Consider the following 26,225-nt stretch of genomic DNA (forward strand, 5'->3'; position numbering starts at 1 on the left):
ACACGGACTCGAAGAATCCCCTCTCCTCTTTACTTTGGGGTATCTTTGATATAAAAAACTCAACGAGTCGCTGAAATGCTGGCAACTCCCCCGCCACCGTCCCTCTCCTGAGTCTTCGACATCCTTCTTGTTGCTGTAGTTGCTGCTCTCTCTAGTACCAAGACTTGGACAGCGGACTGCCAATCTTGGGCGCAAACTGCAGACTCTTGCGGCGAGCCGCCATCAGGCGTATGAGCACCTTCTCATCCTTGTGCGTGCTCAGAACGCCCGCGCCCAGCTGGTCGTACGCACCGCTTGGCTTGGCCGGTGGACATGTCCTCATCAGCATTTCCTCCCGCGAGAGCGACATGCCACTTTCATCGCCACCCCGCGACGGCGTCTCCGGCTCCTCGGTCGCATATCGTGAAATCGTTTCCGGCGTCGGCGTCTTCGGGACCGGGGTGAGGATGAACTCGGACCACTCAATGTCGTCATCGCCCTCGCCACCGTGCGCCTGCTGCTCAGGTGGCGTCTGCATCCAGATGCCGCTCTGTCGACGATTGTAGCCCTGCTTCGCTGCCGGCGTGCTGCTGACCAGGGTGCCGTTGTTATTGGCCAAGGCCTTGGGCTCCATGCTCTTCCTGCGACGCGCGCCGCCGCGCGGTACAAACGCCGTGTCGATCAGGTACGGGCCCTCGTCCAGCCACGCATTCTCCTTCTCACAATCGAGCACCCAGCTGACACCGACGCACTGCACCATGCCGACGGACTTGCGCACCTTTTCCATCGTTCTCTTGCCGCCATCCTTGAAGACGACGTGCGTGATGCCGATCTTGTTGGACGAGGCTTCGACGTTGTGGGAGGCGCCATTGCCGTCCGGGTTCCAGCTCCACGTCTTGACGCACTTGGCACCCATCTGCGTCAAGAGGTCCACAAAGATGAGACTCGCATCCGCGCCCTCGCTGGTGTGTACGTCGACAAAGACTACGGCACCGCGGAGTAGGGCGGAGGCGGTATCGCGTCGGGGCGTGCGAGCCGGCGTGCCCATGTTCGACCACATGTCGCACTTGCTGGTGGGGGTGGCAGACTCGTGGTCCATGTCGAACACGCCGGAGCTAGACTTTGGCTTCTCAGGAGAGTAGGATATGACGGTCGCGCTCTTCGGCAAGCTCCCGGTTCCGTTGTTGGGGATACGCGAGGCGCTAAAGCGGCGCGCTTTTGTCGGGCTGGACTCGTCAGCCGGCTTCAGCGGCACCTTGGTCGTCGTGGAGCAGGTTCTCAGGACCGGCTGGACCGGCGTTGTCGGCGGCCACATGCGCGGGACATGAAGGGCAGGGTCCACGGGAAGCTCGTTCTCGTCACCATACTCCTGGCTCGCCTCGGACAAGGAGTCGGAGAACGACCTGGCCGCGCTTCGTTCGGCGCAGGGACTCTCATGCAACTGAGACATGTCCTCGGCCTCCTGCGCGAGGGCAAGGTCTTCACAGGTAACTTGAATATCCTCGTCGAATGACGGCTCGGATAGTTCGTTATCTGCCAGGATCTCGCCGACGTCCTCTTGGTCCTTGTCCTCCTCCTCCGCTCGTGTCTGCATCTGCTCCTCAAAGAAGCTCGTCTGCGAGGGCGAGGCGTCGGTGACCGGCACAATCGTCGATGCACGGCGGAGGCCAGAGGTCGGTTGAGCAGTCTCGGCGGCACGAGCGGGAGCTTCCGAGGACCAAGCGCCGAGCGTCTGGGCCAGACTTGTGAGACCCATGGTCGAACGTCGGTTCTTGTTGAAGCTGGGCGTGAACGTGGACGAGTCGGCATCCACATCTCCCTCGTCATCCGAATCCGACATTGCCGTCATGTCGTGGCAAGGGTCCGCGTCCTTGTCTCGCAGCTGAAAGTTGGGGCCCTGTAGCGGCGTCTGCGCCGGCAAAGCAGTGGAGGCGGTCTGCGGCATCTCAGCAATCTCGAGAGTGCTATCCGAGGAGCTGGACATTCGGGTTGGTGTCATGTCGGATGTCGGGGGAGCCGCACTGCCAGCCTTCTCGTAAAAGGAATACGAGTGCACCAGATCCACCGATTCGTCCTCCTCGAGCCCATCATCGACGTCGTAGTCGTCCTCATCGCGCGGCACAACGTCAGACAGCCGGCCATTGAAGCGGGAGCCCAGCGAGGGACCCTCCAGCATCTCAGTGGCCAACTCGTCCGAGAAGTCATCATCGTGCTCGTCCTCAAAAGTAAGCCTCGCTGAAGGGCGACGAGAGTCGACGCGCACTGACGTGGAGGAGGAGGAGGAGGAGGTTGCAGCGGGGGCGACCGTTGCGATGGGCTTCATCGCCGGCGTCTCGCAAATCGCAGCCACGGCTGGCCTCTCAGGCACGGGCTTCAGGCCCAACATTGGCGCCCGCTTGGCGGGTGACTGGAACAAGGAGGCCTTGAACAGGGCGTCCTGGCTGCCAGTCGAGGGGAAGCTGATCGCGGGCCTGCTGCCCTTGATCGGCGAGGGGGGCCGCTTCGCTGGTGTTTGGAGCAGAGTGCTACTTTTGGACAGTGTTCCCGTCTTGGTGGCATTGTCCTGGGAGAATGGGTTCGATCTGGTGGGCGAGCCCGGGAACGGGATGGCTCCCATCTTCTTCGCTGGCGACTTCAGGGTGTCTCTGTTGGGCGACGTTGGTGGGCGACGGGGAGGTGAGCCGAACGGGATCGTCATCGTGGCCCCCTCCGGCGCGCCCAAGATAGCAGCATTGACCGTCACCGTGGAGTCCTGGTCCCTGTCGGGCACGGCCGGCTCCACGCTCTTCTTAATCGGCGTCAGGCTGATGACTTGCTCCGCAGCCTTGCTCTTACGGGAGCTCCCGTTGCTAGCCAAGTCGTCCCCGTCCTTGCGCAGAACTGGAATCTGCGTCACCTTCTTCGGACTGAGCGGCGTCTTCTCCGCCACCGAAGCCGCGACGGTGCCACGCTTCCTCCCACTAGCTGCAGGCGTAGGGGGTCGGCGCGCCGCGGCGGCGTGCAAGAGGCCGCCGGCGTTGGCGGCATCCGCGCCCGCCGGTCCTAGGTTCTCCTTGCCCGGCTCGTCAAACTTGACGCTCTTCTTTTGCTTCTTGGCGGTAGTGGCAGTCGGCGCTGTCTTGCTCGCGGTGCTGCCCGCGCGCGTTCGCGTGCCCGCGGCAGCCGACCTCCTCGTGGTAGTGGTAGTAGTAGTAGTAGTAGTAGCTGGGGGCTGATCCGTCAACGTGGGCGTGTTCCTCCGCGGGCGGCCGCGCGCCGGCCTGGACGGCGCCGGCTCCTCCGCGACGATCCGGGCTGAGCGTGTAGAGCGCGTCGTCGCACGCACCGGCTCCGCGCGCAGCGCTGTCGCGGGGCCGTCGACGGCGCGACTAGGCCTGCCGCGAAGGCGGCGGGCGCGGACCTCACCCTCGTTCTCCTCCCCGTTGTTGCCGTTGTCGTCATCATGCTCGTCGGCGCGCGTCTTCCTCTTCGTCGCCGTCGGGGCGTCGTTGGTGGCCGCGGCGGCGGCGGCCGCTTTCGCCCTGGCTGCTGCGGTGACGATCCTGGTCGTCCTTACGGTCGACGTGCTGGCCGCGGCCCGAGCTCGCGTGATTCGCTTTGGTGGTGAATCCATGTGTTGTTGACGAGAAAAAACCAAACGGGCACAAAAACAGGAAAACAAAAAGTCTGAGACGCGTGCAATTGGGTTGTATGTAGCAATCAGAAACAACAGAAAAGATGAAAAGCAACGCAGAAAAATCCAAGAAGCTGATTTGATGGTTTTATTACGAGGACATACTGCTCGCGGTGCGTGATTCATCAAGGAAGCATGCAGCTTTGGCCCATGGCAGCCTTGGCCCTTTGTTGTGGCCCCGATTTGGTGTGTTTAGCTTCCGTTGCTCGGCAACGTGGCTGGCTCCACCCTTCCTGTCATCACCAATTATTCACGGGATCACCACCGACTTGGCGGCCTGCAATTGCTCCTGCTTGACAGGTAGACTTTTTAGTTGCTTGATAATTATTTTCATAATCCCACTTCTTATGGCTCAGTTCGTTTCTACGTCAGTTCGTTACCCCCTTTTGCCGAGGCCTTCATCTCAGCCTTCGCCTCAGACCCCTGTTCATACTATCGACGTGCTATAGATGTTCATCGTGATGGATTCGCTCTATAATTCTCCTTGATGTACACTACTCTCAGCCCCATCATGTCTGTGACATGCATTCTGGTTCTGCAAAATCTCCATCCCGATCCATCCCCATCGACGCCATCAACGCCACGTAAAACCGCACTTGGTGTAATACGTATACAATGCTTCCGCATTTGAAACAAAACAGTCGCTAATACCATGCAACTCACCATGAATCATGCACTCACCAACCAACTCGACCCCCCAAAAAAAAAGTTTGCATCGTACAAACCAGTTTGCTCGCCAGATTTCACCAACCAGCCCAGATGCGCGAGAATTTCATCGCGCTTTCCCAAATGTGGTATAAAGACGTAACTGTACATAATAGGGCCGTGTAACTAACCCAAAACACAAGCAAATTGCAAGGAAAAGTTTCCAGGGAGGCTTGGCATCCTTTGCCATCGTCGTTGCCGATGCGTGGGTGTCCGCACCTTTATCTGAATGGAGGGGCCCTGAACGGGCCATCCACGCGGATCTCTCGAGCCGTCTCCGGAATCAGACGTAGCCATTCGTTCCAACTCTCCACATCGACATTCTCATCCGCCAGTCGCACGTTGAGGCTGATTTGCGGCATGCTATCGAATGAGAAGCTACTTCGGTGTGTGCCGTGTTGGTGCAGTGGACTCAGGAAGACGGACGGCAATCTCGAATTGCCGCTCACCATCATGTGAAACGGCGTCGGAAAGCTGACGACGTTTTCATCCTCCGGCTGGCGGTCCTGGACAAGCTTTGGATACGCGCTTAGCAAGATGGCGTGCAGCTCCGTCACCGACAGAGGTTTCGCGCGGCCGGCGCGTATCCTTAGCTGCTCGGCCAGTGCTTTTGTAAACGTGCATCGGCCAAGGGAGGCTGCGTGCTCCTCTGAGATGGACGCCCCTAGAATTTCCATGACACCCTGCTTGCGAAGTATTCGGGAACACGGGTAAAAAGCGGCATCCATGATGACCAAGACATCCGAGGATGCCTGTTCCAACGGCTGCTGCAGTGTGCTCCATCTCACCATCGTTGCCCGTTCCAGAATCCGAGAGCTATTTCCGTAAGAACGTGATTCTCGAAAGCATGCATCCCTGGGACTTACCTAGCAAGACACATTTCTCTACTTTCGTCCAGAAACGTGTGGCCGGCGTAATACACAATCTTGAGCACATCGCGCCTGTCATCCTCATCTGCAAATCTGTCTAGTGTTCTCGACAGCCACCTCCAAGTATCTTTGGCAAGTCCATGTTCCGTAGAAGGTATTGTCTGTATTTGAAAGGCAAACTGATACTGCTTCTCAAACACGTCCGCGAGCTCGCGGATCGCGGCATGCACACTTGCTGCGTCGTCGTCGTCTTGCCACACCAGCAACAGTGCGCGCACATCGAAATAACGACCGCGATTCGTTGCCGACAGTATCCTATTCGCTGTAGTCTGGAGATCGTTCCGAAATGATTCGATGCCGGGAAGTGAAAGAGACTTCTCGAGTCTAGGGCCCGACGGCAAAGGCCTTCGTATCCGCGGGTCGCTCAGAGACAGCCGACCCCCATGATGGTGAGACGTCGACGGTCCAGCGTCAATATCCATGTCTTGTGAATCTGCTGCAAACATCGCCCGCGGCTCTCTCATAGTTGCTACTGGGCTTGTTGGCTCCCCGATTGGTATGGATGCTGGCGTGACATCAGGCATTGTCGGGCTATGGGATTGATTGAACTTGTGGACGACATCCTCCCACGTCATATCATGATGGCTCGGATGGCACTAACTCCGAGACGTAAAGTCAGCATAAGGATTCAATTTTCTATACAGTCAAGGTCCCAGTAGCTCGGTCATCCCGCGAGCCATATTCCCTTCTGGAGTTACTTACCGCAACTCTCCGGCGGCGGCAATCCTGACAGGCACCAAGCTTCCTGATCAATGCAGCCCGCTCTCTGGATTGTTGAGAAAGAGGCCCAGTACGTCTCCTGCTGGCGCGCCGGTTGTTAGAGACGTCGGATCCGTCTTTGATAGAGAAAATGGACTGATGCAGGCTGGGGGAGGTGTCGGCACTGTACGATGTTGTGTTGGTTTCGGGAGAAGCCAAGGTGGCCGCGGTGGCCGCGGTAGCCTGCGTCGAGACCGAGGAAGCGGTGTCATTGTGCAGTGGAGTGGCGGACGTGGCATAATGCAAAAGCTGTACGGAGCTTGTTGACGGTGTCGAAGGTCGATGATGATGATGATAACGAGGAGTTGCCTCGTCGTGGTGCGAGAGCATTGCAGGATGTGATGTAGGCGATATGGAAGCCCCGGAGTCCATGGCAGCATGCGCTTGAGAATGTGCCTCGGTTGTGCGAGGTTCTCTGGGATTCATCTCTGATTGCATCACATCGGAAGGTCCGCACGAAGATTCAGATATACCGTGAAGGGATTTCATGGTGTCGAGTAGCAACAACGGGTCGCGCGGCGTCAGCGGCCCATGGTTGGTAGACTGATGAGCTGTTCGAAAATGTCCGAAGTTTTCAGAAGTAGAGCTCAATAATTTGAACGAGCCGCTCTGTGCTCTAATCATGAAGTAGTCCCAAGCAACCAGAGCGTCGCTTGCGATGATCAAGTGGTGACGAGCGACAGCCGCCAGATGGTTGGTCGGGTCGATGCGCGAGCGTTGGTTGCGACCAGGGTAGACTTGTCGCTATCGGAAACGCGCACGGGAGTTGAATCTAGTGCCTTGACAATGAACGACAGTGATACAGGCTGGGATGGCTCTTCGGAATAGCTTGTTCCCGTTGAAAGAGGGAGGCGCACGCCGCCGAGGTAAAATGGTAATTCTCAGAACCCCCGCCAGCAACCCACCAAATGGTAACCAAATGTCAACTTACTTAGCAGCAACGGTGGCAATAATGACAGGCCACGGGCGATGGGGCAGGACGGGGCGAAAGGAGAGGGCGGTGGTTTTCAAGTGATCGGATCTATGGAGCAATATCCCGAGGACGGGCTGGCCAGTTATAGACGAAGACCAGCACAGACGAGGACCATGTCCCTCGCCAAAGGTGATTTGCTATGGCCGTGACCGGGTATGCACGGGGCGTTATCTGGCAGCCGGACCAAGATGAATCTCAGCCCCCAGCGGACGGGTTCGAGGGGCAAACAAAACAAGAGAGATGAAGGAGCCGGTATGGGCTAGGGAGGCAGGAAGGCGAGGAGGAGCGCGAGGACAAAAATATGTCGTCCACCGAGAGCATTACTTCTTTGGGCAACCTGTCTAGTGGAGTGGCTGCCGACCTTGTTTGAGAAGAAGCTCCCCGGGTAAAGAAGTGAGAGAGAGAGAGGAGGCCGTATGGGGCGAGAAGTTTATGAAGAGCAGAGTAGTAGAAACCAACCAGGTAGGGAGCCGAGGAGCGATATCCGGGAGAGTAGGAAGCACGCACAACGCAGACAGACACGCACACACGCACATGCACACAACGTACAAATGCTAGTGTTTGTGTGCGACAATGGTTGGCGTCGGCGTGTGTCGTCGAATTGTTTGCATTGGCAAAGCTTCGTTTTGACCTGGATACGCGAGCCTTGTTACAACGAAGCCACAAGGAAACGTCTTGTCAGGTCAGCAACAACGATGGCCGAGCTAACCATGGAACTAATAGCTAGCTAACTAGGACCAAGACAGGGCGCTTGGTAAGGCCGGACGGGAAGTCGCAAATGGCGGCACAAGGGCAGACATACCTCGGAAGGTCATGGCATACTGGTAGGCTGGTAGGTTGGATTACACCTGAAATGGAGAGCTCCAGTTCCAGCGGTCTGGCTGTACCAGTAATACGCCATGTAGGCAACCCCCCCCCCCCCCCCCCCCCCCTGGGTGTGCGAATTGGTGCAGAAACAGATGGTGTACAGAAACTCCATACACACTTGGTATGGGTGTATGGGTTGATGGCTGCAAGATAAGTTCCACCACTTCAACCAGCGAACGTTATTAGCTTGGGTTCCTGCAATCAAAACCAAGGAACTGTTACTCGTCGAACCGCCCAACTGGCTTCGGAGGCCAGGCGTATTCTCTAATGCTTGTATCGGCGTACGTCGGCGGTCTTAATGGCCAAGTCAGAGCTGTACAACGTTCGGGATGGTCAGTGAGTTGACTGAGTAAGTGACTGAGTGAATGAATGGGTTGCCCAGCTTTGCCCCTCGTGATTCAGCTTCCCTGCTGGCCAGTAACCGACAAGGTTTCGCGCCCTGCTCTCTAGGGAAACGGGGTTTGGTCGGGAATCTAGGCTAATAACGGGCTGCGACTTGGGGTCGGTTGGGGATGATGCACGCGGCGGACCGTGGCTGCGTGGGTTGGGCTTCGGCTGGCTGGCTCTCGCAGGGAAGCGAAGGTGTTTTAACCAGGCACAAGAGACAGGACAGGGCTCTATGTTTGTTAGCGGGCGCTCCCTCTTCCTCCTCTCTCTCCGCTTGCTTGCAGGGGCCTTTGGCGGCTGAAATGGAGGTTCCTTCTCGACCACCGTGTTATTGTCCCGTCTGCCCACTTACAAGAAGGTTCTACTGATACTGGTAGAAGCGGGATTCGAGGTGAAGCCCGTACTCGCCCTGTATCCTGTTATCAATACGGGTACGTCAGCAGGTCATTCGATGTGCTGGCCAGCCAGTCAATCAGTCAGCGGCGCGGAGTGGACTGTGACTGTAACCGGCCGGCCGGGCTCCGAGCTCTCCCAGTGACAGGACTGTGAGTTTCTGAGCTTCTATCAGACCCTCACTGCCGGCGGCAGGATGGATTCTTGCCCCATGTGAGTGTGGCTCAAGCACGAGGAGGAGGGCGTATCTTGAGTTGGGCTGCTCGAGCCACCCCTCTCCCCTCTCCCCTCTGGTGATACATGCAGCCTTTTGCACATACGTTCTGTGCTCCGTCCAGTCGTGCCAGTATGTGGTATTGACAAGTGTTTTGGAAACGGGCGCTGCTCACTCCGGGATGAAAGTGGCAGCTCAAGGCAGTTTGCAGGGCCGTGGTCGCTGATGCCGAGACAGCACAAGCGTCCTTGTACTGAAGTGTTTCGGGGAACTAATCGCCCGCTCATGGGCGACTGCCACTCGCCGTCACCAAGCTATGCATGTATGTCGAGGCGGATTCTGCATTCTAGCGCTGCCCAGCTCCCATGCTAGCTCGTGCTTCTGGCGTGGTCTGCGCTGTTTTGGAAGACGCCAGGGGAAGCTTGGAAGCCAGCTAGGTAAGACTAGTGTGTGGCGCCATGCAGAAGGAACCTGGGGTGCCCAGTGGGCAGTGAGGGGGCGAGCAGTTGTTACTACGGATGGTTGACTGTGACGATGCGCGGTGCAGCGATGCCTGCATGATGGCTGCTGCTAGTCATTTCGGCGCTTGCTTTGTTGCAGACTCGGCCAGGTGCGCCGTCGTAGATCCTGAGTATCGTGGCAGCCCCATCGGCGCAGGGTGATGTCCGTATGTATGTAGGTATGTATGTACCATACGTATGCAGGCGGCGGGCTCCTTGGAACGGGGAATAAATAGAACGTCCATGCATGAATCCCCTGTATCCGTAGATGTTGTTGCATCGGCTGCACTGGTCTGGGAATCGTTGCGTGGGGCGCGTATCGTAGGTATTGTATGAATGGAAAGTGCGCTGCTTCCTGCAGCATGTACATATCCGTATGTAGGGACATGCAATTTGACAAAGTAAAAAACACCATGGTGCTCTGTTGGTGGGAGCTTCATCTAGGTCATCCTGCTGGTGTTGTTGCGCTTCTTTACCCGAGGCTGCAGCCCGTTTGCACCTGGTCTGGGCTTTTTTTTTGGAAGGCACTCCCTTCCTAATTTGACATGATGTGTTTCACATTCTTGCATCTCCAGCCCCGTCTTCATCACCAACAGGTTACAACAGCCCGGACTTTGCGAAATTTGTTCAATGTGCACACACTGGGTACTGACGGAGTGGGCAGATGGCCGACTTTACCCATCATCCGGCCACCTTCCACCTACCTAACAACCTACACTTGGGCAGCCAGCGAGACAGACCATAGCGAAGCGTCAGCGTCGAGTATCTCGTGCACACGTCCAACTCACGAATCAATGCCTATCGACATGCGTACTGAGGAAGAGCCGGTCGCAGACTCGGAACAAAAGTTATTGTGGTGCAACAGTGGCGTACGAAACCGCTGGTCACCTTCAGCCTACCATCGTCATCCTTGTCGGCAACAACCTTGCCGCGTTTGACCAACTTTTTCCCGCTGGTGAGTTACGCCGGTATCGCTGCCAATGAGGAGATTATTCTACCCAAATTAAAAATTGAACCAATCAGCTCTATGAGGAAAGCCTTGTCATTTGGCCATGGCCACGCCGCTCACAATATCAGTCCGCCGCCACACAAATGGCTTGGGCCTAAGGCCTAACCTCTTCCCCGATTCGCCAGCCCCTGGACCGAGATTCGCCATGCTATTTACAATCAAATCAAGTGCGGGTGTCTTTGATCCACAGGACTTGGACTTTCCTCCTATTTATGGCATAGAATGCTAGGATTCCTTCAATTGCTGGACAGCTATCCATACTCCGCCTGCATTGCGGGATTGGTTGCAGCCCCAGGTGAGGGTCACCACCACCACCAACAAGCTTTTGCAGTTTCTAACTCGACGGACGGACTCCATAATACATTGGATACTGATATATATCAGCAAACTACGGAGAGTAACTAATACACATGGTGCTGAGTTATCGCCACAGGCAAGTAAATGTTCCGTACCCCTGGCTAGTTAGCTAATCATTCCCGAGGCGCATTCATTATCCGGTATCAGGACCAGAGTTTATTTACTGGTAGGGCCTTTTCCTCGATGACACACCCCTTGTACACCCCGGCATCTGTAACCAAGTGTGCCTTGTGAGAAGCTACCACCTACCAGTGCTAACCGATGGGCAACACGGCAGCAAAGATGCAGATGAATTGGCCCGAGGCTATGCCCGGTGTCCTGTCACAGCTCGGCTTAATAATGAATCCCCCCCTTGAGCCTGACCCTGCAACAACGACTGTCACCGGCCTCGCCACGGGAATCTAAAATCTAGTTCATCTCGCCTCGCCGAGACTCTAGTTGTCCTATTTTCGTCACCTTGAACGTGGACGCACCGACCCCATGTTCCTTGCCCCCCCTCCGTTGAAATTCCGAATTACGGAACAAGTCATTTGCAGGATGCTCGGCCGAGATTATCTCCCCGGCGGCCCGTTTCAACAATCTGTTCGCGCATCGCAGGGATGATTTGAACCAAGCAAGATACTGGTGACTAGAGGCAAAGCATTTGCTACGAAAAAAGCCGCCCATTTTGACGCATTGAGAGTTTCATTCCCCAAGAAAAGAGGGGGAGATTGGATTTCGCCTGTGAGAGCCCGAAATCTGGGTTGATTCGCCTACAAAGTAACCCAAACCGCGCGTTTCGTCTGACCCAGGGCCGGGTGCGGTAGACTCGCGTGCTCTTGAAATGTCTTGTCAACGGCATACATGCGGCAGTGTGTTCGGCTGATGGTTGCAGCCTAACGCCTCTGTCTCCGGATTGACTGAAATTGCTTCTGCCCAAGTCGACGTGCATGAGATGATGTGGCAGCTAACCGCTCATTGTTGGATCGAGGCGGCGGGCGTCTTTTGTCATACGTTGTCGTATACCTGATTCGGTTTGACTGCCGAGCCACGAAGTAGCTGGCCTGTAGGCTGTATGCTATGTAGCTGGAAGCAGGCTGTCCTGATGCCAGCCAGCGCCGCCCAACTCGTTCATCCCAGTTTGTTTCTTGGCTTTTTTCCTTTTTTCCGGCCGGCCGGCGAACTCGGCTTCATAAAGAAAATCAAAAGCCCACAGGCCCAACCCTGATTTATTAACTTTACTTATTAGGCACTAACAGGGCGCCCAATATTGTCTGTCCCTTGCGCCCAGAGCTAATAAATGAACAACTGAATATTTACGGAGGGCTGGCTAAGCACACAGATTATTCTCTGACGCCGCCCGATTTCGTCAAACTGAGTGCATTCACCAGCATTGGGGGGGAGGGCTGCAGGGCCCGACCCTCCAGTTGCCAGGAGATAACTACCACCAATAGGTAGGGACCACCCCGTACAGCGATTGGTGTGCTAATTACGGAACATTATCCTAATGCAGTATGCGACCTGACATCCTTCTTCTAGCTTCCTTTGGCGGGGGATCAAGGTCATCATCGTTGTACCCACGTGGCGCTCCCGAACCCGTCGTCGTCCCACTAGCACCGCTACTACAGTCGTCAGTGGAAGACAAAGAAGACGAAGAAGCCTGTCATAGAATTATAGCAGTGGGCTCTAGACACCACCACACACGCAACAGAAGCCTCTTCTTTTTGTTCCATGGCCCTTCGGCCAAGCACGGAAATGGGCTGCCCCTTCCTTCTTCCTGCACCCCTGCACCCCATTGCCTTTCAGCTTGGCAATCACTATGATAACTACGGATACAACTATGTAACATCCTGGCAGAGGTTGCCCGTCGTGAAGCCACCGCCGCCTTGACAATTTTCAGCTGGATTCGCCGATGGTTACTACCAGTGCGGTCGCGCTCGCATCTGTCCTCTCTCTTCAGCAAGCTCTTGGTCTTCGTCCTGGCCCTGAAGCGGGCACGCAGCCGGGGTTCGCATAACAATATCCTCGCGACAGAAAAAACTCTAAAAAGCTATTAAGGACTTGCGTGGCTCAGGACCCTGAGGACCCAAAAAACCTCAACCGAAAAAAAAAACGCACAGAGCTCTTCTGTCGTTGCTTCAGGAGAGCCGGTTTCTGATTAGGCCGAACTCAAGTTACTTCCAAATACACTTTGACCAGCTTTTCGCGTCTCGCTACTTTTTTTTTTCTTTTTGTCCATTTTCAACTTTTGCTACCTTGTGGCTAGTATGATCCTCGAACCCCACGCAGTCTAACCGTGTTTTACTGGAGCTGCCGCTGTGCTTACACCCAACTCGTCACGTCTATCATCGATCAGCCTCGCCCATTCCATCAGCAGTCGAGAAAAGTACAGCTCCTGGTCACGTTCCCGGAGTGCTTCCTTGGCCCACGACTTGCCCTGCTGCGCGATACCCCTCGAGTCCATGACGCCGCTGTCCCGGCGGTCCTCGAGCACGGTAAAGTACGACAGTGTCGTGTGCAGCGCCTGATAGCGCACGTCCAGCGGCGCAAAGTGCACCCACGGTCTGAGCCGCGACGTGTACCACGTCTTGAAGATGGTAGAGATGACGGGCATCGTCTCGGTCCGCAGCGCCCGCAACGTCCCCGCACTAGGACCGTTATCCTCATCCAGGAGCAGCACAATCTTGGTCCTGTCGCTCGCCCTTGGCAGGTGGAACTCACCGCCAAAGAGCTGCTTCACGGCATCGCAATTGTGCCCGGCGCATGCCGTATAGTCTGAGATGCCCACGTCGAGCGGCAGTTTGCTATTCACTGCTGCCGTTGACCGCTTGGCGTACAGCCACCGTCGCACCTCGTCAACCATAATCGGCTTGATCAGCGTCGTTTTGTCTGTTGCGCGCGGTAGGGTCAGCTGGCCCAGCAGGCGCAGTTTGTGGTGGCCGCGTAGATATTCTGGCGTAATAGGATTCTGACCGATGGAGCCAGCCCAGGATACGTTGTCTGATCGGTCCAAAAACGGCTCATCTAGCGCGTCACCTACCTCCCCCGCCTCAGCTGGAGCTGCCTCTTCAGGCCATAGTGGCAACAATATGTCTGCAAAGTGCGCCGCCTTGTAGAGGCTGAAGAGGGGTAGCAGCTTCTGTACTGGTCTTACGTCAGGTGCCGTCATGTAGAACCCGTGGAGGTTCTTGAGATCGGGCTGTGAGCAGAGAGAGTCTAGCGACTTTTCCCAATCTGACATGAGCTGCACGCTCGAGTGGCCCCGCGCGCATCCTCTGCAGAACCCGGCCGTATTCCAGTAGGGATTCGCGCGAGAGGCGGAATTCGGCGGGCAGGCTTGTCGCAGCATGGCGCGAAATTCGGCTGCCGAGATGGCATTCTGACTTCCCGGTCCCTCGTTTTCGGTTCCCCTCTCTTCGACCACATGGGTCTCGTGGGCCAGTGCTGACATCTCGGCTTGGCGGGCAGATCTCCCCGCGATGACATCAGCAGCAGCGGCGACGGCGGCGGCGGCGGCGGCATCGTCTGACGCGCGGCTGTATGACCGCCGAGCCTCCCACCTTGGCAAGATTCGAGGCGACTTGGCCAGGTTGATGGGGAGAGTCATGTCAGGGAGGTGGGACGAGAAGTTGTTGGCCATGTGCACAAGTCGCGTGAGCATGACGTCTGCGCCTGCACCACCAGCATCATTGCGACCGATGGAGGCCTCGCCGTTTTTGATGACAATTGTTGCGACGCCGGGAAGCTGAGCGGCCTCCTCTACGGCCGCGCGCACCTGCGCTGGACTCAGGTGCCAAAAGGGCTCCAGGTCCTCGTCAATCTGTGGGAAGTTGTCTCTAATTTTGGCGCGTCGCAGTTGCGCATACCACTCCTTGTACTGCGGAGGCGCCTTGCGACCGCCGTGTCGGTCCTCGTAGATTCTGATGGCAGTGCTGGAAGTGCTGCTGGTAGAGCCCTTGACTAGCCAGTGTCTGTAGCTAATCTCGCTGTCGTACATAATCTGGTTGATGGGGTGCTGTCCGTCATACACCGGCACGGTGGCCAAAAGGGCGTGCAGAGTGGTCACCAAGGCGATCAGGAAGACGACCCAGTTGAACAGCCCGCGGGGAAGATGCACAACGTTTCTAAGATGCTGCGCGTAGGTGAAGCATATCGTAGTGCCTGTTGCTACGAACAGCGGGAGCAGCACGGGAGCTCTGTCAAGATAATCCCATTCACCGTATCGACCTGCGTTCACGATTACTTGCCAAAGACCCGCGATGGAGGTCAAGATACCGACTGGTCCGGTAAGATTTGTGTCGCATATCCACAGAGAAGCTGAAATAATCAAGACTGACAGTGCCAGGCTGTCAATCATGATGTTGAAGTTATATGTGAGGGCGACCTCGCCGCTGGTGTCTTGAACGAACCCCCTAAAGGATCGAAGTGTATCGAACACGAGGATGGAAAAGGCGCCGAGTGCAAGGACCTTGGAAGCGGTCTTCAGGTGATCTTTCGCCTGCTTTCCCCAAGTCAATTGCTGCCAGGATAGTATGGCAATAGTAATGTCGAGTAGTAGCATTCCCATATGAGAATAAGACACCAAAGAAGGACTGTCTATCGATGGTATACACATGTACGGCGACGGAGCGAATTGATTCGCAGCGGCACTGGCTGCTACGGCAAACAGAAATGAGATGATCAAGTGGTTCACATGGCGCATCTTGTCGCTTTCGATCCACGAGACCCAATCATGGAACTCGCTGTGCCATGGGTTATCGGCATCCCCATACTTGACGCTCTGGAGCTTGTCCCGAGACGAGGTGTATTGGTAGACGACAAGTGCCGGCCAGAGCCAGAACTATTCATTGGGTCGGTTAGCTAGACTTGACTCAACACGAACGACGACAACTGCTCTCACCTCAAACCCAAAAGAGCGGCAATGCTGCTGCGTCCGAACAAAGAGGAAAAGCTCGACGCGGATCGCGAGAGAGCCGGCTAGTACCATGACGCCCCATCTTCCGGGGCGACTCGGGCGCGGCTCTTCCAGGCCATTCCGGGAGCTGGCGGCGGCATTGGCGTCGTCGTCGCCGTCGAGAAGGGACACTGATTTGCGCCGCCGTTGACGGGCGCTGAACAGGGCTGCTATCGAAGGCCTTGTCGTTATGAGGTGCGCGATGAGATAGCAGCAGCCAGACGACAGAACCAGGAGCAGAATGGCTGATAGATGTGGTCGACCTTTGTAGCATGTTTAGCATGAGTGCGCTTCACCACTTGCGTGTGAGAGGCATCTTACTGGGCAGCGAGTGGGTATCCCAAGCGCGGGAGAAGTACCACAGAGATATGACGGTGCTGTTGGAAGACTTGTGAGCTGTTGTGAATGAGAGAGTTGGTTGATTGGCATTTCTTGCCTCAGAGGCGCAATGTGCACCAGGGAAAATGCATCCATGGTGGACTCGGCGCGGAGGCTTCAAAAGGGTCGCTATTGGTGTGGGAAGATGGTCATGATGCGTTAAGTTCCATCCTTAGCAAGCAAGAAAATGAATAAAAGTGCCAATCTAAAGTCAAGTTGCGCCAAGATTCAATCTTTGATGGCAACTTGTCTCGAGTTTGCGATGTCAGTCAGTTCAGGGGTTAGGTAATCATTTTGCCCAGTAAAAAAAAATGAAGGGGCACTTGCGTCACTGCAGGCGCGTCCAAGCACGCTACCATAATTAACGTTTGTACCAGTGAGAGCTCCTGAAGCTCCTCCAAGTTGGAGACAAATCAGATCTCCATCTCCCAACGCAAACAACGAGAACTCGCAAACCCCCCTCGCCGTACTGCCCCATTCGAAACAGAAATCTGCGCTACCCTCCCCATGGCCGGCATTGCGGACGCCGGCATCGTGCAGCGGGCCGCCATCCCCGCCGTGTGCCTGCTGATCGGCTTCCTGGGCTACTTCTCGCAGTACGTCCTGCACGACGACTTTCTCGAGCCGGGCCCGCCATCACGCACCGAGACCCTCGTCTTCAACGCGCTCCTCCTCGCTCTGTGGTGGACCTACGCGCGCACCTGCACCGTCGACCCCGGCCGCTACACCTTCCCCGAATCGCCGCCCCCCGCCGTCGTCGTCGAGGAGGTAAAGGGCCGGTGGTGCAGCAAGTGCTCCGCGCCGAAGCCGCCGCGCGCGCACCACTGCCGGCACTGCCGCCGCTGCGTGCCCCGGATGGACCACCACTGCCCCTGGACGGGCAACTGCGTGTCCATGACGACGTTTCCGCACTTTTTGCGCTTCCTGGCCTATGCGAACCTGGCGCTCGGGGTGCTCGCGAGGCTGCTGCTGGCGCGCATCGCGCGCCTGTGGGCGGACCGCTTCCTGCCGGCGTACCTGGGGCCGAGCGTCGGCGCGTTGGTTTCGCTCGCGCTGCTGACGCTGGTCGGCGCCGCCACGTGGCTCGCGCTGTTCGTTATGCTCGTTACCACCGTCCGCGGCTGGGTCCTCAACCAGACCATGATCGAGGTGTGGGAGCAGGACCGGCACGAGACGCTGGCCGCGCGCGGGGCCCGCAGCGGCGGTAACGATTGGTGGGACATTGTCGGGCCCGACGGCGAGCCCATCCGGTTCGAAAAGGTCGAGTTCCCGTACGATGTCGGCTTCTTCGCCAACATGGCGCAAGCAATGGGCACCCCGCTCTTCGTGCTCTGGCTGCTCCCGTTCGCCGGGAACCCGCGCGTCTCGCCGCCCGGCGAGGGTACCGTCGGGTGGACCTGGCCGGAGAACGGCTTCAACCGAAAGGAGGGCATGTGGCCGCCGCCGGACCCGGACAAGATCCGCCGCGCCGCTCGGCAGCAGAAGCACACCGGTGCCGGCGGCGCGACTACGCGGCGCGACTACGAGCGCGAGCTGCGCGAGCTCGAACTTGACCCCGAGGCGCGAAAGAGTGCCTTCAAGGAGAGGCAGGAGCGGGACCTCCGGCGCCGGCGCAAGGCGCTCCTTGCCGAGCTCGAGGAGGAAGAGGAGGAGCATGGCGGCGAGGATGACCTGAACTCGTACCCGGACGACGAGAGCGACGGGTGGTCTGAAGAAGACGCCGAGAAGCTCGCGGACTTTGGTGTCGACGAGGACGAGGTCGACTACGACTACACGACTAGGCACGACAACGACGAGGACGAAGACGTACCGCTCGGTGAGCTGCTGCGGCGGAGACGAGCGCAAAAAGCCAGCGACGACGAGTAGTGTATATAACGACTCACCTGCTCGTGTGTGAGAAAACGAAAAGAACCTTGTACAAACAGTCAGGCGTGATCAGGGAATTATAGAAAAGAATGGGCGGGTGTTGGGAGTATTAATTGAGCATTTACATGGTTCGGGCCAACAAAGTGTTGGTAAAAACGAGATGGTCATCCCTTGCATTAGTTCTTCATAGACGGCATCTTCAAATCGCTTATGAATGATCCAAGGCTGCTACAGCGTTGGAATTCGAGTCTCATTTTCTGGACCCTTTTTTGCACTGCTGCCTTTGTCCAATTCATAAAATCGAGAACACGTGCCACGGCAATGGCCGCCTCTTGCTTTGTCTATCAATTTCTTGCTTTTCATCTCTCCTCCACCAATCTACACAAACAGGCGCACACACACATAAAAAAGATTTCTCTCTAATCACTTACATACGCACAAAGAAAGGCAGCCCCTGTATCCATTCAAAAAGGCATTATAGGTCATCAGGACATGCGAAAAAAAAAAAGACGAAAAAGATGTATAGCCTCCTCTGGAATGTACGCAATATATGCTGCTCTTCTTCTTCACCAATCGTCGTCTTGCTCACGCTTCTGCATCGCATTCTTCCTCGCCAGAAGGGCGTCCGCCAGACTGCCGCCGAGGCTGGGCGTGGGCGTGTTGCTACGGCTCGTGTCAGAACCGCCAGCACCGTTGAGGCTCATGCCCGAGTCGCGCTGGGACAAATCTAGTTTCCGTGCGGCGGCCGGGCGCTTCGCCGGCGGCGCGGGTGGTGCCGGCTTTGCCCTGACCGGAGGCGGAGGCGGGGCCGACGCCTGCTCTTCGACGTACGCGGCGGGAACCCAGGCCTGGCCACTCGAGTTCTTTCCTAACCACCATCCTATAAAGTTGTTAGCTTTGTCATATCGCAAGAGTGAGTGAGCGAATAGGTCGTACCGTTGTTTTCCTTTTGGACAATCTCAATCAGCTCTCCAGCAGTAACCGTGAGCTCATTGTCCCTGCTGCCGGCGAAGTCGTAGAGAACCTTGGCCATGATCTTGGGCTTCGCCGGCGGAGCAGCAGGCGGAGGTGGAGGCGGTGCTCTTCCAGCTCCGGAGTTGTTTCTCGTGTGATTAGGGAGAACCTGCTGCAGAGCTGGTTGGGCTGCGGGCTGTCGAGCAACGGGCCTTGGCACGACGGCGGCAGCCGGAGTAGAAGCAGCAGAGATGACGGAGGGCGGCTGAGGAACGGAGCGCCTGCCAGCTGACGGGAGAGGCTGAGCTTTTCTGTTGGCCTGCAGTCTCGAGGGGCGCCCATTGGGGCCACCAGGTCGGATAAGCTTGCCACGAGTGATTGGTCGAGGAGGTACTGGCTTGCCCTTCGGTGTAGGCCGAGAGGTAGAGTTGGGGGGTTCTCCACGTGTGGTATGGATCGCACCACTCTTGTAAAAGTCGGCGCGCTGCTGAGAGTCCTTTAGTACCTGAACCTGTTGCATCTTATTGGGTTTCTTGGCGTATTCGATCGTGTCTCCGATCTTGAGGTTGAATCCACCAGGCATAACGCGTTGCATTTGGGTGAACAGCTCAGTCTTGAGGATGCAGTTCATCAAAGGGTCGGGCTCCTGGGGTGAGCCGATACCCAGCGAGAACCAGTCGTCATTGGCTGTCGAGGCTCCGATAAACCTGATTGCGCCAAGAGGAATGCCCTTTTCTACCAGAATTTGTGGTTGCCCACCAACAAGCGCCTGGGCGACAACGTAAAATTTGCTGTTAGTGACGATGACGAGTCGCGGGCTGGGTTTGCTGGAGCGACCAAATTTGGCTTCCAGAATCTCAGCACGGCAGGAGAACACAGCCCGTTCATTTGTGCCCAGGTTAGCAGCTTGCCTGACCTGAGCTCCAAACCCGACTGAAGCATTTACGCCAAGATAGTCTCCCAAGAAGCGGCGCGAGCCGAGAATACTCATCCTGCGACGCTCCTTGCGACCCTGGAGAACCCGGTGACCTCGGTCACGCAGCTGCAAGTACTCGGCACCCGTCCTCTTCTTGCGCCATACCCGCTGAATACGAGTGGCACTCTCAGCACGGTATGCTAGATATGCCCTCCACATCCTCTGGATGCGAGTGGCCATGTTGTGCCAATATCTGTCTCTCATATGCTCCAGAGCAAACAGCGTCTCGGGCGCCTTGATGAAGGCCTTGGTAACACCCATTTGCCATTCTTCCTTGGGAATGCTCGTGTCCTTGAGAATCTGCTTAACAGCGTCTTCGTACGATCCTTGCCAAGTGTACTCGCCGGCATAGGATGTGGCTGGAGACAGCAAGAAGAACCGATCGACAAACTTGTCAAAGGATTGACGGTAGGCGAAACCAGCCCGACGAATTCGAACGTTTTCCTGTAGACCAAGATATTTGATTTGATGAAGGACGTTGGGACTATTGTATTCGGTAGCCGACTTGTTCTCATTTGGTTTGATCGTCCGAATGTATGACGGCTGGCACTTCATCAATGTGTCTACCAGTGCGTTGGCCGAGGAGCGGATTCGGTCTCCAGAAGAAGGAGGCTGCTTGCGGTTGTCCTGATCAACTTGTTGGGGGAATAGAGAATGAATGAATTTGTTACCACTTTTTTGGAACAGGTTCAGTAGACCCTTGAGTAGCTGATCCTTGTTCTTATCCGTAATGCCGTCGACGGTATAGGCGACATCACCAGCGTAGTGCTTGATAATGAAGTTGCCTTGTCGAGGCGTCAAATGAGCGTGAGACATGCCGTTGATGCTCGTCATGAAGGTGCGATCGCAGGCAGCGGGATCGGCATGTGCGGTCTTGGTGGCATCCTTCATCGCGGAGAAGATTCCCGGTGGGCGGACCTGCTCAATCAAGTCGCAGACGACCTTGTTGTCAAAGTATTGAATGGGGGTCCACTGAATCTTCTCACGAGCGTATTCTTCTTGCTCGGTCTTCAACGTAAGCTGAATAAAGATTTGCTGGAGTTTCTCGTTAACATAGTTGATGCAGAGCTGCTCGAAGCTGTTCTTCTCGAAGATCTCGAAACCATAAATATCTAGAATTCCGACAGCGTTGGCAGCTACTTGTTGGGATTTGAGTGACTTGTTGATGCGGGCAACAATCCAGTCGAAAAGGTTGTTGTAGAGGGCCATAGCCAACGCGTCACGAGTGGCAGTCGCTTGCGCAGGGTTCGCAGGCGACTCAATGACTTCGCCATTGCGAGGGGTAAGAATACGGATTGTGATACCCTTGATCAGCTGTTCCGGGGTGGTCTCCAACAGGTAGGCAGCGAAGTCGACAACAGAGCTGTCGCGCACTTCTGCGTAGCCGCTCTGGTCTTCCTGGAACTGAATGTTGCCGACCCACAGAATCGTTGCCAGCACGCGAAAGACCTCATCCTGCTCTGCTTGTGATAGGCCAATAACCTTCATAGCGTTGAGAGTGTCTTGGAATTCGGCTAGATCGTCGATGCCGTCGACCTCGAGGCATTTTGAGCGGCTGGTGTATACATAGGTCTCGGGTTTTTGGATGCCGTAGAGCTCTTGGTACTGACGAGAGGCGCCCTTGGTGAACTGATAGAAGATGTGAAAATTTCGTTCGTTGGTAATCTGGCCGACGACACGGGACTTTTCGAGCAGGTAGTTGGTGATGTCGGCGCCAACGGGCTCGCCGTTGGAGTTGAAATAGATTTGGAGGTACTTGCCGAAGCGCGATGAGTTGTTGTTTCGCAGCGTCTTGGCGTTGCCAAACGACTCCAGCAAGGGGTTGGTAGCCAGCACCATGTCCTTGATTTTTTGAATGTCGCCCGACTGGCCTCCAGAGACGTTGGCAATGTATTGCATGATACGCTTGGCAGCCTCCGTCTTTCCCGCACCCGACTCTCCGGAGATGATGACGCACTGGTTCTCGTGATAGGCCTTCATGTTGTAGTATGCGGACTCGGCAATGGCGAAGACGTGGGGGGGCATCTCCAAGCGGTTCTTGCCGCGGTAGCTGTCGAGGACCTGGTCGGTATAGATTCCCAGGTCGCGGAAGGGGTTCACCGAGACCAGGACATGGCCTATGTATGTGTAAATTTCGGCGCCCTCGAATCGCTTCTTGAGGTTATCGTTGATAGCTTCATTAGACACTTTGCTAAGGAGGGTCAGGTCGGAGACACCAATCTCCTTCTTCTTGCCGGTATCAAAGGTGGCCTTCTTCGGTTTGGCGCCGCCACCGCCCGAGGCCGCCTGCTGAGCATTGCGGGCGGACTTGTCCTTGGGACGCCGTGAGATACCCTATAGTACAGCATCTGGGTTAGAAGAAGCTGAAGAGCGTGGGGAGCACATGCGCTGGCGGGCGAGGCGCGGGGATCCTACCATTCTGGGCGAGGGTGATAGTGAGGGGCGAAGGGGGAGGAGGGAGGCGTGTCGGGGTCGGTGCTGCTAGACGGCAATCATGCAACAATGGTGGGTTATGAGCGCATTCAACGACAGAAAGAGACGAAGCACGCAGAAGGTGAAGAATAAGAGAATCGGGTAGGATGCTCAAGATGGAAATGCAGGTTTGCTGGTGGGATTTGGAAGATACGGGCGTAAATCGGGTGCCTGGCCTGGCGAGACGAGACCAGACCCGACTTGGCTGGGTCAGTGACGAAAGACTGGCGCACCGCCGCAGGCGCCGACCTTTTCCCGCCACAGGGCACCGCCTCAATGCCACGCAAGTGGCGCAGTGTAATGCACAGCTTACGCAAGAGACAACTGGGCCAGCCCGACGTCATGAGCGACTGAAATTTTTGTTTACTTGTTTCAGTTTCTGCGCAACCAGAATCTCTGGATAATTAGAAGCCCATTTCTTCGATGATCAGTGAGTCCCATCAGCCACTATTAAGGCTGTGGCTGGGTAGAAGTGGCTGGAGCTGCTCAACCGAACTTATAAAGTCCCATCCTCACGCAAAACAAGCGGTCACTAGACTTTTCTAAATTTAACTTCGCGAGGCCGGCGGTTGATGTACGAAGTTCCGCTGGCGTTATTTGCAAAGTACCTGTTATAACTCACCTACTCAGTTTGCGTATGCTCCGCTAGTCGCATTAACTCATATAGGAATGCCGGCGACGCGCAGACATACACATCTGCTGACAGCATATATTGTACAACAGTGACATACCACTGTTTCTAAATTGCTCTTTATTATGCCGAATATCAACCCTTTCCCACCAACGATCTGCTCCTCCAAAGCCACAGCGCTATTCATTGTCACAGGTCGCTGGCGGTTTCGTTGCGGGGTAGCCCATCGTCCATTCTCATGCTGGAAGTGGGGTAACTGATTGTTAGTCGCCGAGCTGGAGTGGACGAGAGGTACCTCTGGTACCTGTGAGGCTCTCCGCCGAGTTACCTGCAGCAACCCTTGGCATCGTTTGTACCTTCTGTCTGGCATCCGCTGCACTTGATCAAATGGGGTCGCCTGCAGATGCAGCTCGTTGCCGGGCTGTCCAAAGCATTAAATACCATCAATGCCCCCGCGTCTTGTGCTGCCCATCTTGCTTCACCACTGCTGTATCCAATCTTCCGGTTTTTTTCAACGCTGTCCAACCTATCCGCCTTGATTTGCATCCTTGCAACACCTTGATACTGAGGTCCAGACACCTGGTACGGCTCGCTGTACTCTGGTGCTCCAAGTTGGAAGCGTCGAGTTAGACTACTGTAGCTCTCACCTCGATCCGGCGACCGCCCACTGTTGCGCGCAAGCTTGTGACTACAAAAGCGGACTTATTACAGCTTTCGTCACTACCGTTTGCCACTCAGATTTACAACCTTTTTGGCATTTCCTCAACTTCAAAAATGGCCGACAAGGAGCAGAACCAGAGCGCGGCCCAGCCTGTCGATGATGCGCCTATCTCGCCCATTGAACGAAAGAACTCGCTCGAGAACCATCTCCAGCACCGTCCCGATCGTGCCGCACTCGTCGACAGTACGTCGGCCCGCTTTCTAGCCAATCCTCAGTTGCTTGCCTCGTTTTCTCCTGTTCACTGCATCATCTTGTGTCACTGCGAAGAAAGCAAACAAACTAACCCGTCACTTGTCACTTTCCAGAAAACATCCTGCCGGCATCCAGCGCCGCGCCGGGCCTCCTCTCACAGCAGAAGGAAGTAAGTATAACATGACAGGACGAGTGGCTACAGCTCGTGGCGTGTATTTCCTGTCCGCATCATCGATGCACGCCGCCAGACGTTGTGTGCCCTACTATGCTGGCGTGTGGCGTTGCGGATGGAAGCTATGTCGTGGCAACGACCTGGGCGGGACAGCAAACAAGTTTACGAAGTGGTTACTGACGCCTCTTTGTAACACAGCTCCAGAAGCACATGCTTGAAGACAAGCTCAACGACAAGATTTCGCATCGCCCTGACCCGGAGACTTTAGTCAAGGATGGCGTCCTGCACGAGGACCCTCGCTCGGCGGAGGAGCGATACGAGGAGGCAATCGAGGACGAATATGCGAAGCGCGAGGGCGGTGCTTAGAGGATTGGTAACTTTCGGGAAATTCTCAGGCCCAGGTTGCTAGTTAAAGTTTGTGTGATGCTGCCATACGAGGCGGAGAGGTGTGGTTTCGGAATGAGACAGTCCACTTACACGCAATGGACGAAGAATAACAAATTGAAATAATAATGATAATGATATTAAACGAACAAATAACTTAACATGTGAGAGCGGCGAAAAAGGTAATTCTCCGAGTTGCACTGTTTGAGTCAATGCGCGCATATGTCATGCAGCCCTGCGTCTGCAGCAGCAACCGCATGCGACCACCGACAGTTCTATCCGTTGCTGACAATTGAGACAGACGGGAGCGCACGTTGCACGAACCGGTTGGCTGCGGCAGAAACCCTTTCTTTTATTTTCTTTTGGCCACTGCATTGTGTGAGAAAACCACACCATTTGAAGCCACCACGGTCCGCTTCCCATTCGTGTAGTCTTGCCTCATGGTGTAGAGACAAATTCCTGCCTCAGGGAGCAACAAGAGGGGTTCGTTGAGTGAGCCTGAAACGGTTCGAGGAACCTAACTCGATCTGTGAGATTTATTGTTTTTCTGTCTTATGCGCGCTGGCGAACGAATCGGAGCACTGGCAGCCCATCCTTGGACGGTGATGAGGGTGTGCACATGGCCGCTGACGCGGGAACGTTTGGGGGGTAACACACGAGTCACAAGGTTTGTGTTTCTTTCCGATTTGATGACAGGTCGCATATGCAGATTGAATCGGGGTCGTGCAACGCTGCTATAGGCTTTGCGGTAGTATGTCAAGGTGCATAGCGATTGGTTTGCCGACTGGTCTATTGCGTTGAACTAGGGCACAAGCTTGCATTCAGTCGCGCTCTCTGATGTATGGTACTGTATTCTTCCGTGTTTCGTAGTCTATACCACTGTATCCCCAGACTTTTGTAAAATAGCCAAAAAAAAATACAAGAAGCTATGTCGCCCCGTGACGCCACAAATGATGTAAAGATGTGTCAAGGTAGAGGTGTGTAAACTCGGCTGGCGTGACTCAAAGTCATTCAGTCGCTCCATTGAAAGGTGTAAAGTCCTTCGGCGTGTAGAAGGAGCAATCTCTTTCATCAGGCTTTGGTTGCATATTTTGATCGGTATTCGGGCGAGGGAGCCATCGCGCCATGATCGCTACCCAGGAGGTAACTATTGGTGATGGCCACACCCCCATTTGTGCTGGTATCTGGGCAATTAGTTAGCCCAATGATTCAAGTCAATGCGTAATTCTAGAGGTAGTTACTAGAGTTTGTAGAGCGGGTGCTGGCCGCGGAGTCTGGACGGGTAGCACCGTAGACGTAAGAAGGAGCAGGTGAGTCAGACATCTTTCTGTTGTAGGATTGGGTCGAACAAGTATATTGTTTAAGATGAACTGGAATAGAAGCAAGGATAATGGTAATGGAGCTTGAGAATGAGTTGAAGAGTGATGAGGATGATTGGAAAGCTTCATGATTTATGAGAGACGAGGAGGTATATAAGTAGCAAAGGAACTCTAAGAAGTGAAGGGGAGGGACAGGGATTAAGGGCCGGAGAAAGTAGTAAAAGGTATGACGAAAATGTGTAACCAAGAAGACACTGCCATAATGCTATGAGAGAATAGCTCGGGACTCAAACCCTGGAGGAAGAGCCCAGAATCCAGGCACCCCTCGGACCAAGACTGAATGGAGGGCCCAATGAGAACGATGGGATGTCCAAAAGCATCCAGAAATGCCTAACTGTGCCCCGTCTAGTGTATCAGGCCACACGATCACAAATTCGGTGACTAAGGCAATCAATGGGAGTAGCTACGAGATTCTACTGAGA

At 55.5% G+C, this 26,225-nt stretch overlaps 6 protein-coding genes across 6 annotated transcripts; 2 read left to right on the forward strand and 4 right to left on the reverse strand.

The window, feature by feature from the left end:
• Positions 1 to 151: 151 nt before the first annotated feature.
• ISF_07685 (Breast cancer suppressor protein BRCT) lies at positions 152 to 3,592 on the reverse strand (the record flags this gene model as incomplete). Its single annotated transcript, XM_018851288.1, has 1 exon — positions 152 to 3,592. The coding sequence occupies one exon, from the start codon at positions 3,590 to 3,592 to the stop codon at positions 152 to 154; it is 3,441 nt and encodes a 1,146-aa protein (XP_018701598.1).
• A 986-nt stretch (positions 3,593 to 4,578) lies between these two features.
• Positions 4,579 to 5,708, reverse strand: ISF_07686 (hypothetical protein; the record flags this gene model as incomplete). The annotated part of the gene is made up of 2 exons (XM_018851289.1): positions 4,579 to 5,173; positions 5,224 to 5,708. 2 exons carry the CDS (start codon positions 5,706 to 5,708, stop codon positions 4,579 to 4,581), a joined length of 1,080 nt encoding a protein of 359 aa, XP_018701599.1.
• Positions 5,709 to 13,014: 7,306 nt separating this feature from the next.
• Positions 13,015 to 16,152, reverse strand: ISF_07687 (capsular associated protein; the record flags this gene model as incomplete). The annotated part of the gene is made up of 3 exons (XM_018851290.1): positions 13,015 to 15,564; positions 15,625 to 15,941; positions 16,038 to 16,152. 3 exons carry the CDS (start codon positions 16,150 to 16,152, stop codon positions 13,015 to 13,017), a joined length of 2,982 nt encoding a protein of 993 aa, XP_018701600.1.
• A 411-nt stretch (positions 16,153 to 16,563) lies between these two features.
• Positions 16,564 to 17,922, forward strand: ISF_07688 (Zinc finger, DHHC-type, palmitoyltransferase; the record flags this gene model as incomplete). The annotated part of the gene is made up of 1 exon (XM_018851291.1): positions 16,564 to 17,922. The coding sequence occupies one exon, from the start codon at positions 16,564 to 16,566 to the stop codon at positions 17,920 to 17,922; it is 1,359 nt and encodes a 452-aa protein (XP_018701601.1).
• A 566-nt stretch (positions 17,923 to 18,488) lies between these two features.
• Positions 18,489 to 22,270, reverse strand: ISF_07689 (myosin-5; the record flags this gene model as incomplete). The annotated part of the gene is made up of 3 exons (XM_018851292.1): positions 18,489 to 18,802; positions 18,859 to 22,186; positions 22,268 to 22,270. The coding sequence occupies 3 exons, from the start codon at positions 22,268 to 22,270 to the stop codon at positions 18,489 to 18,491; spliced, it is 3,645 nt and encodes a 1,214-aa protein (XP_018701602.1).
• A 1,459-nt stretch (positions 22,271 to 23,729) lies between these two features.
• On the forward strand, positions 23,730 to 24,406 carry ISF_07690 (RPEL repeat protein; the record flags this gene model as incomplete). Its single annotated transcript, XM_018851293.1, has 3 exons — positions 23,730 to 23,859; positions 23,982 to 24,037; positions 24,239 to 24,406. 3 exons carry the CDS (start codon positions 23,730 to 23,732, stop codon positions 24,404 to 24,406), a joined length of 354 nt encoding a protein of 117 aa, XP_018701603.1.
• Positions 24,407 to 26,225: the final 1,819 nt, after the last annotated feature.

The sequence above is a fragment of the Cordyceps fumosorosea genome (assembly GCF_001636725.1).
Source record: "Cordyceps fumosorosea ARSEF 2679 chromosome Unknown scaffold_23, whole genome shotgun sequence".
Taxonomy (NCBI): domain Eukaryota; kingdom Fungi; phylum Ascomycota; class Sordariomycetes; order Hypocreales; family Cordycipitaceae; genus Cordyceps; species Cordyceps fumosorosea.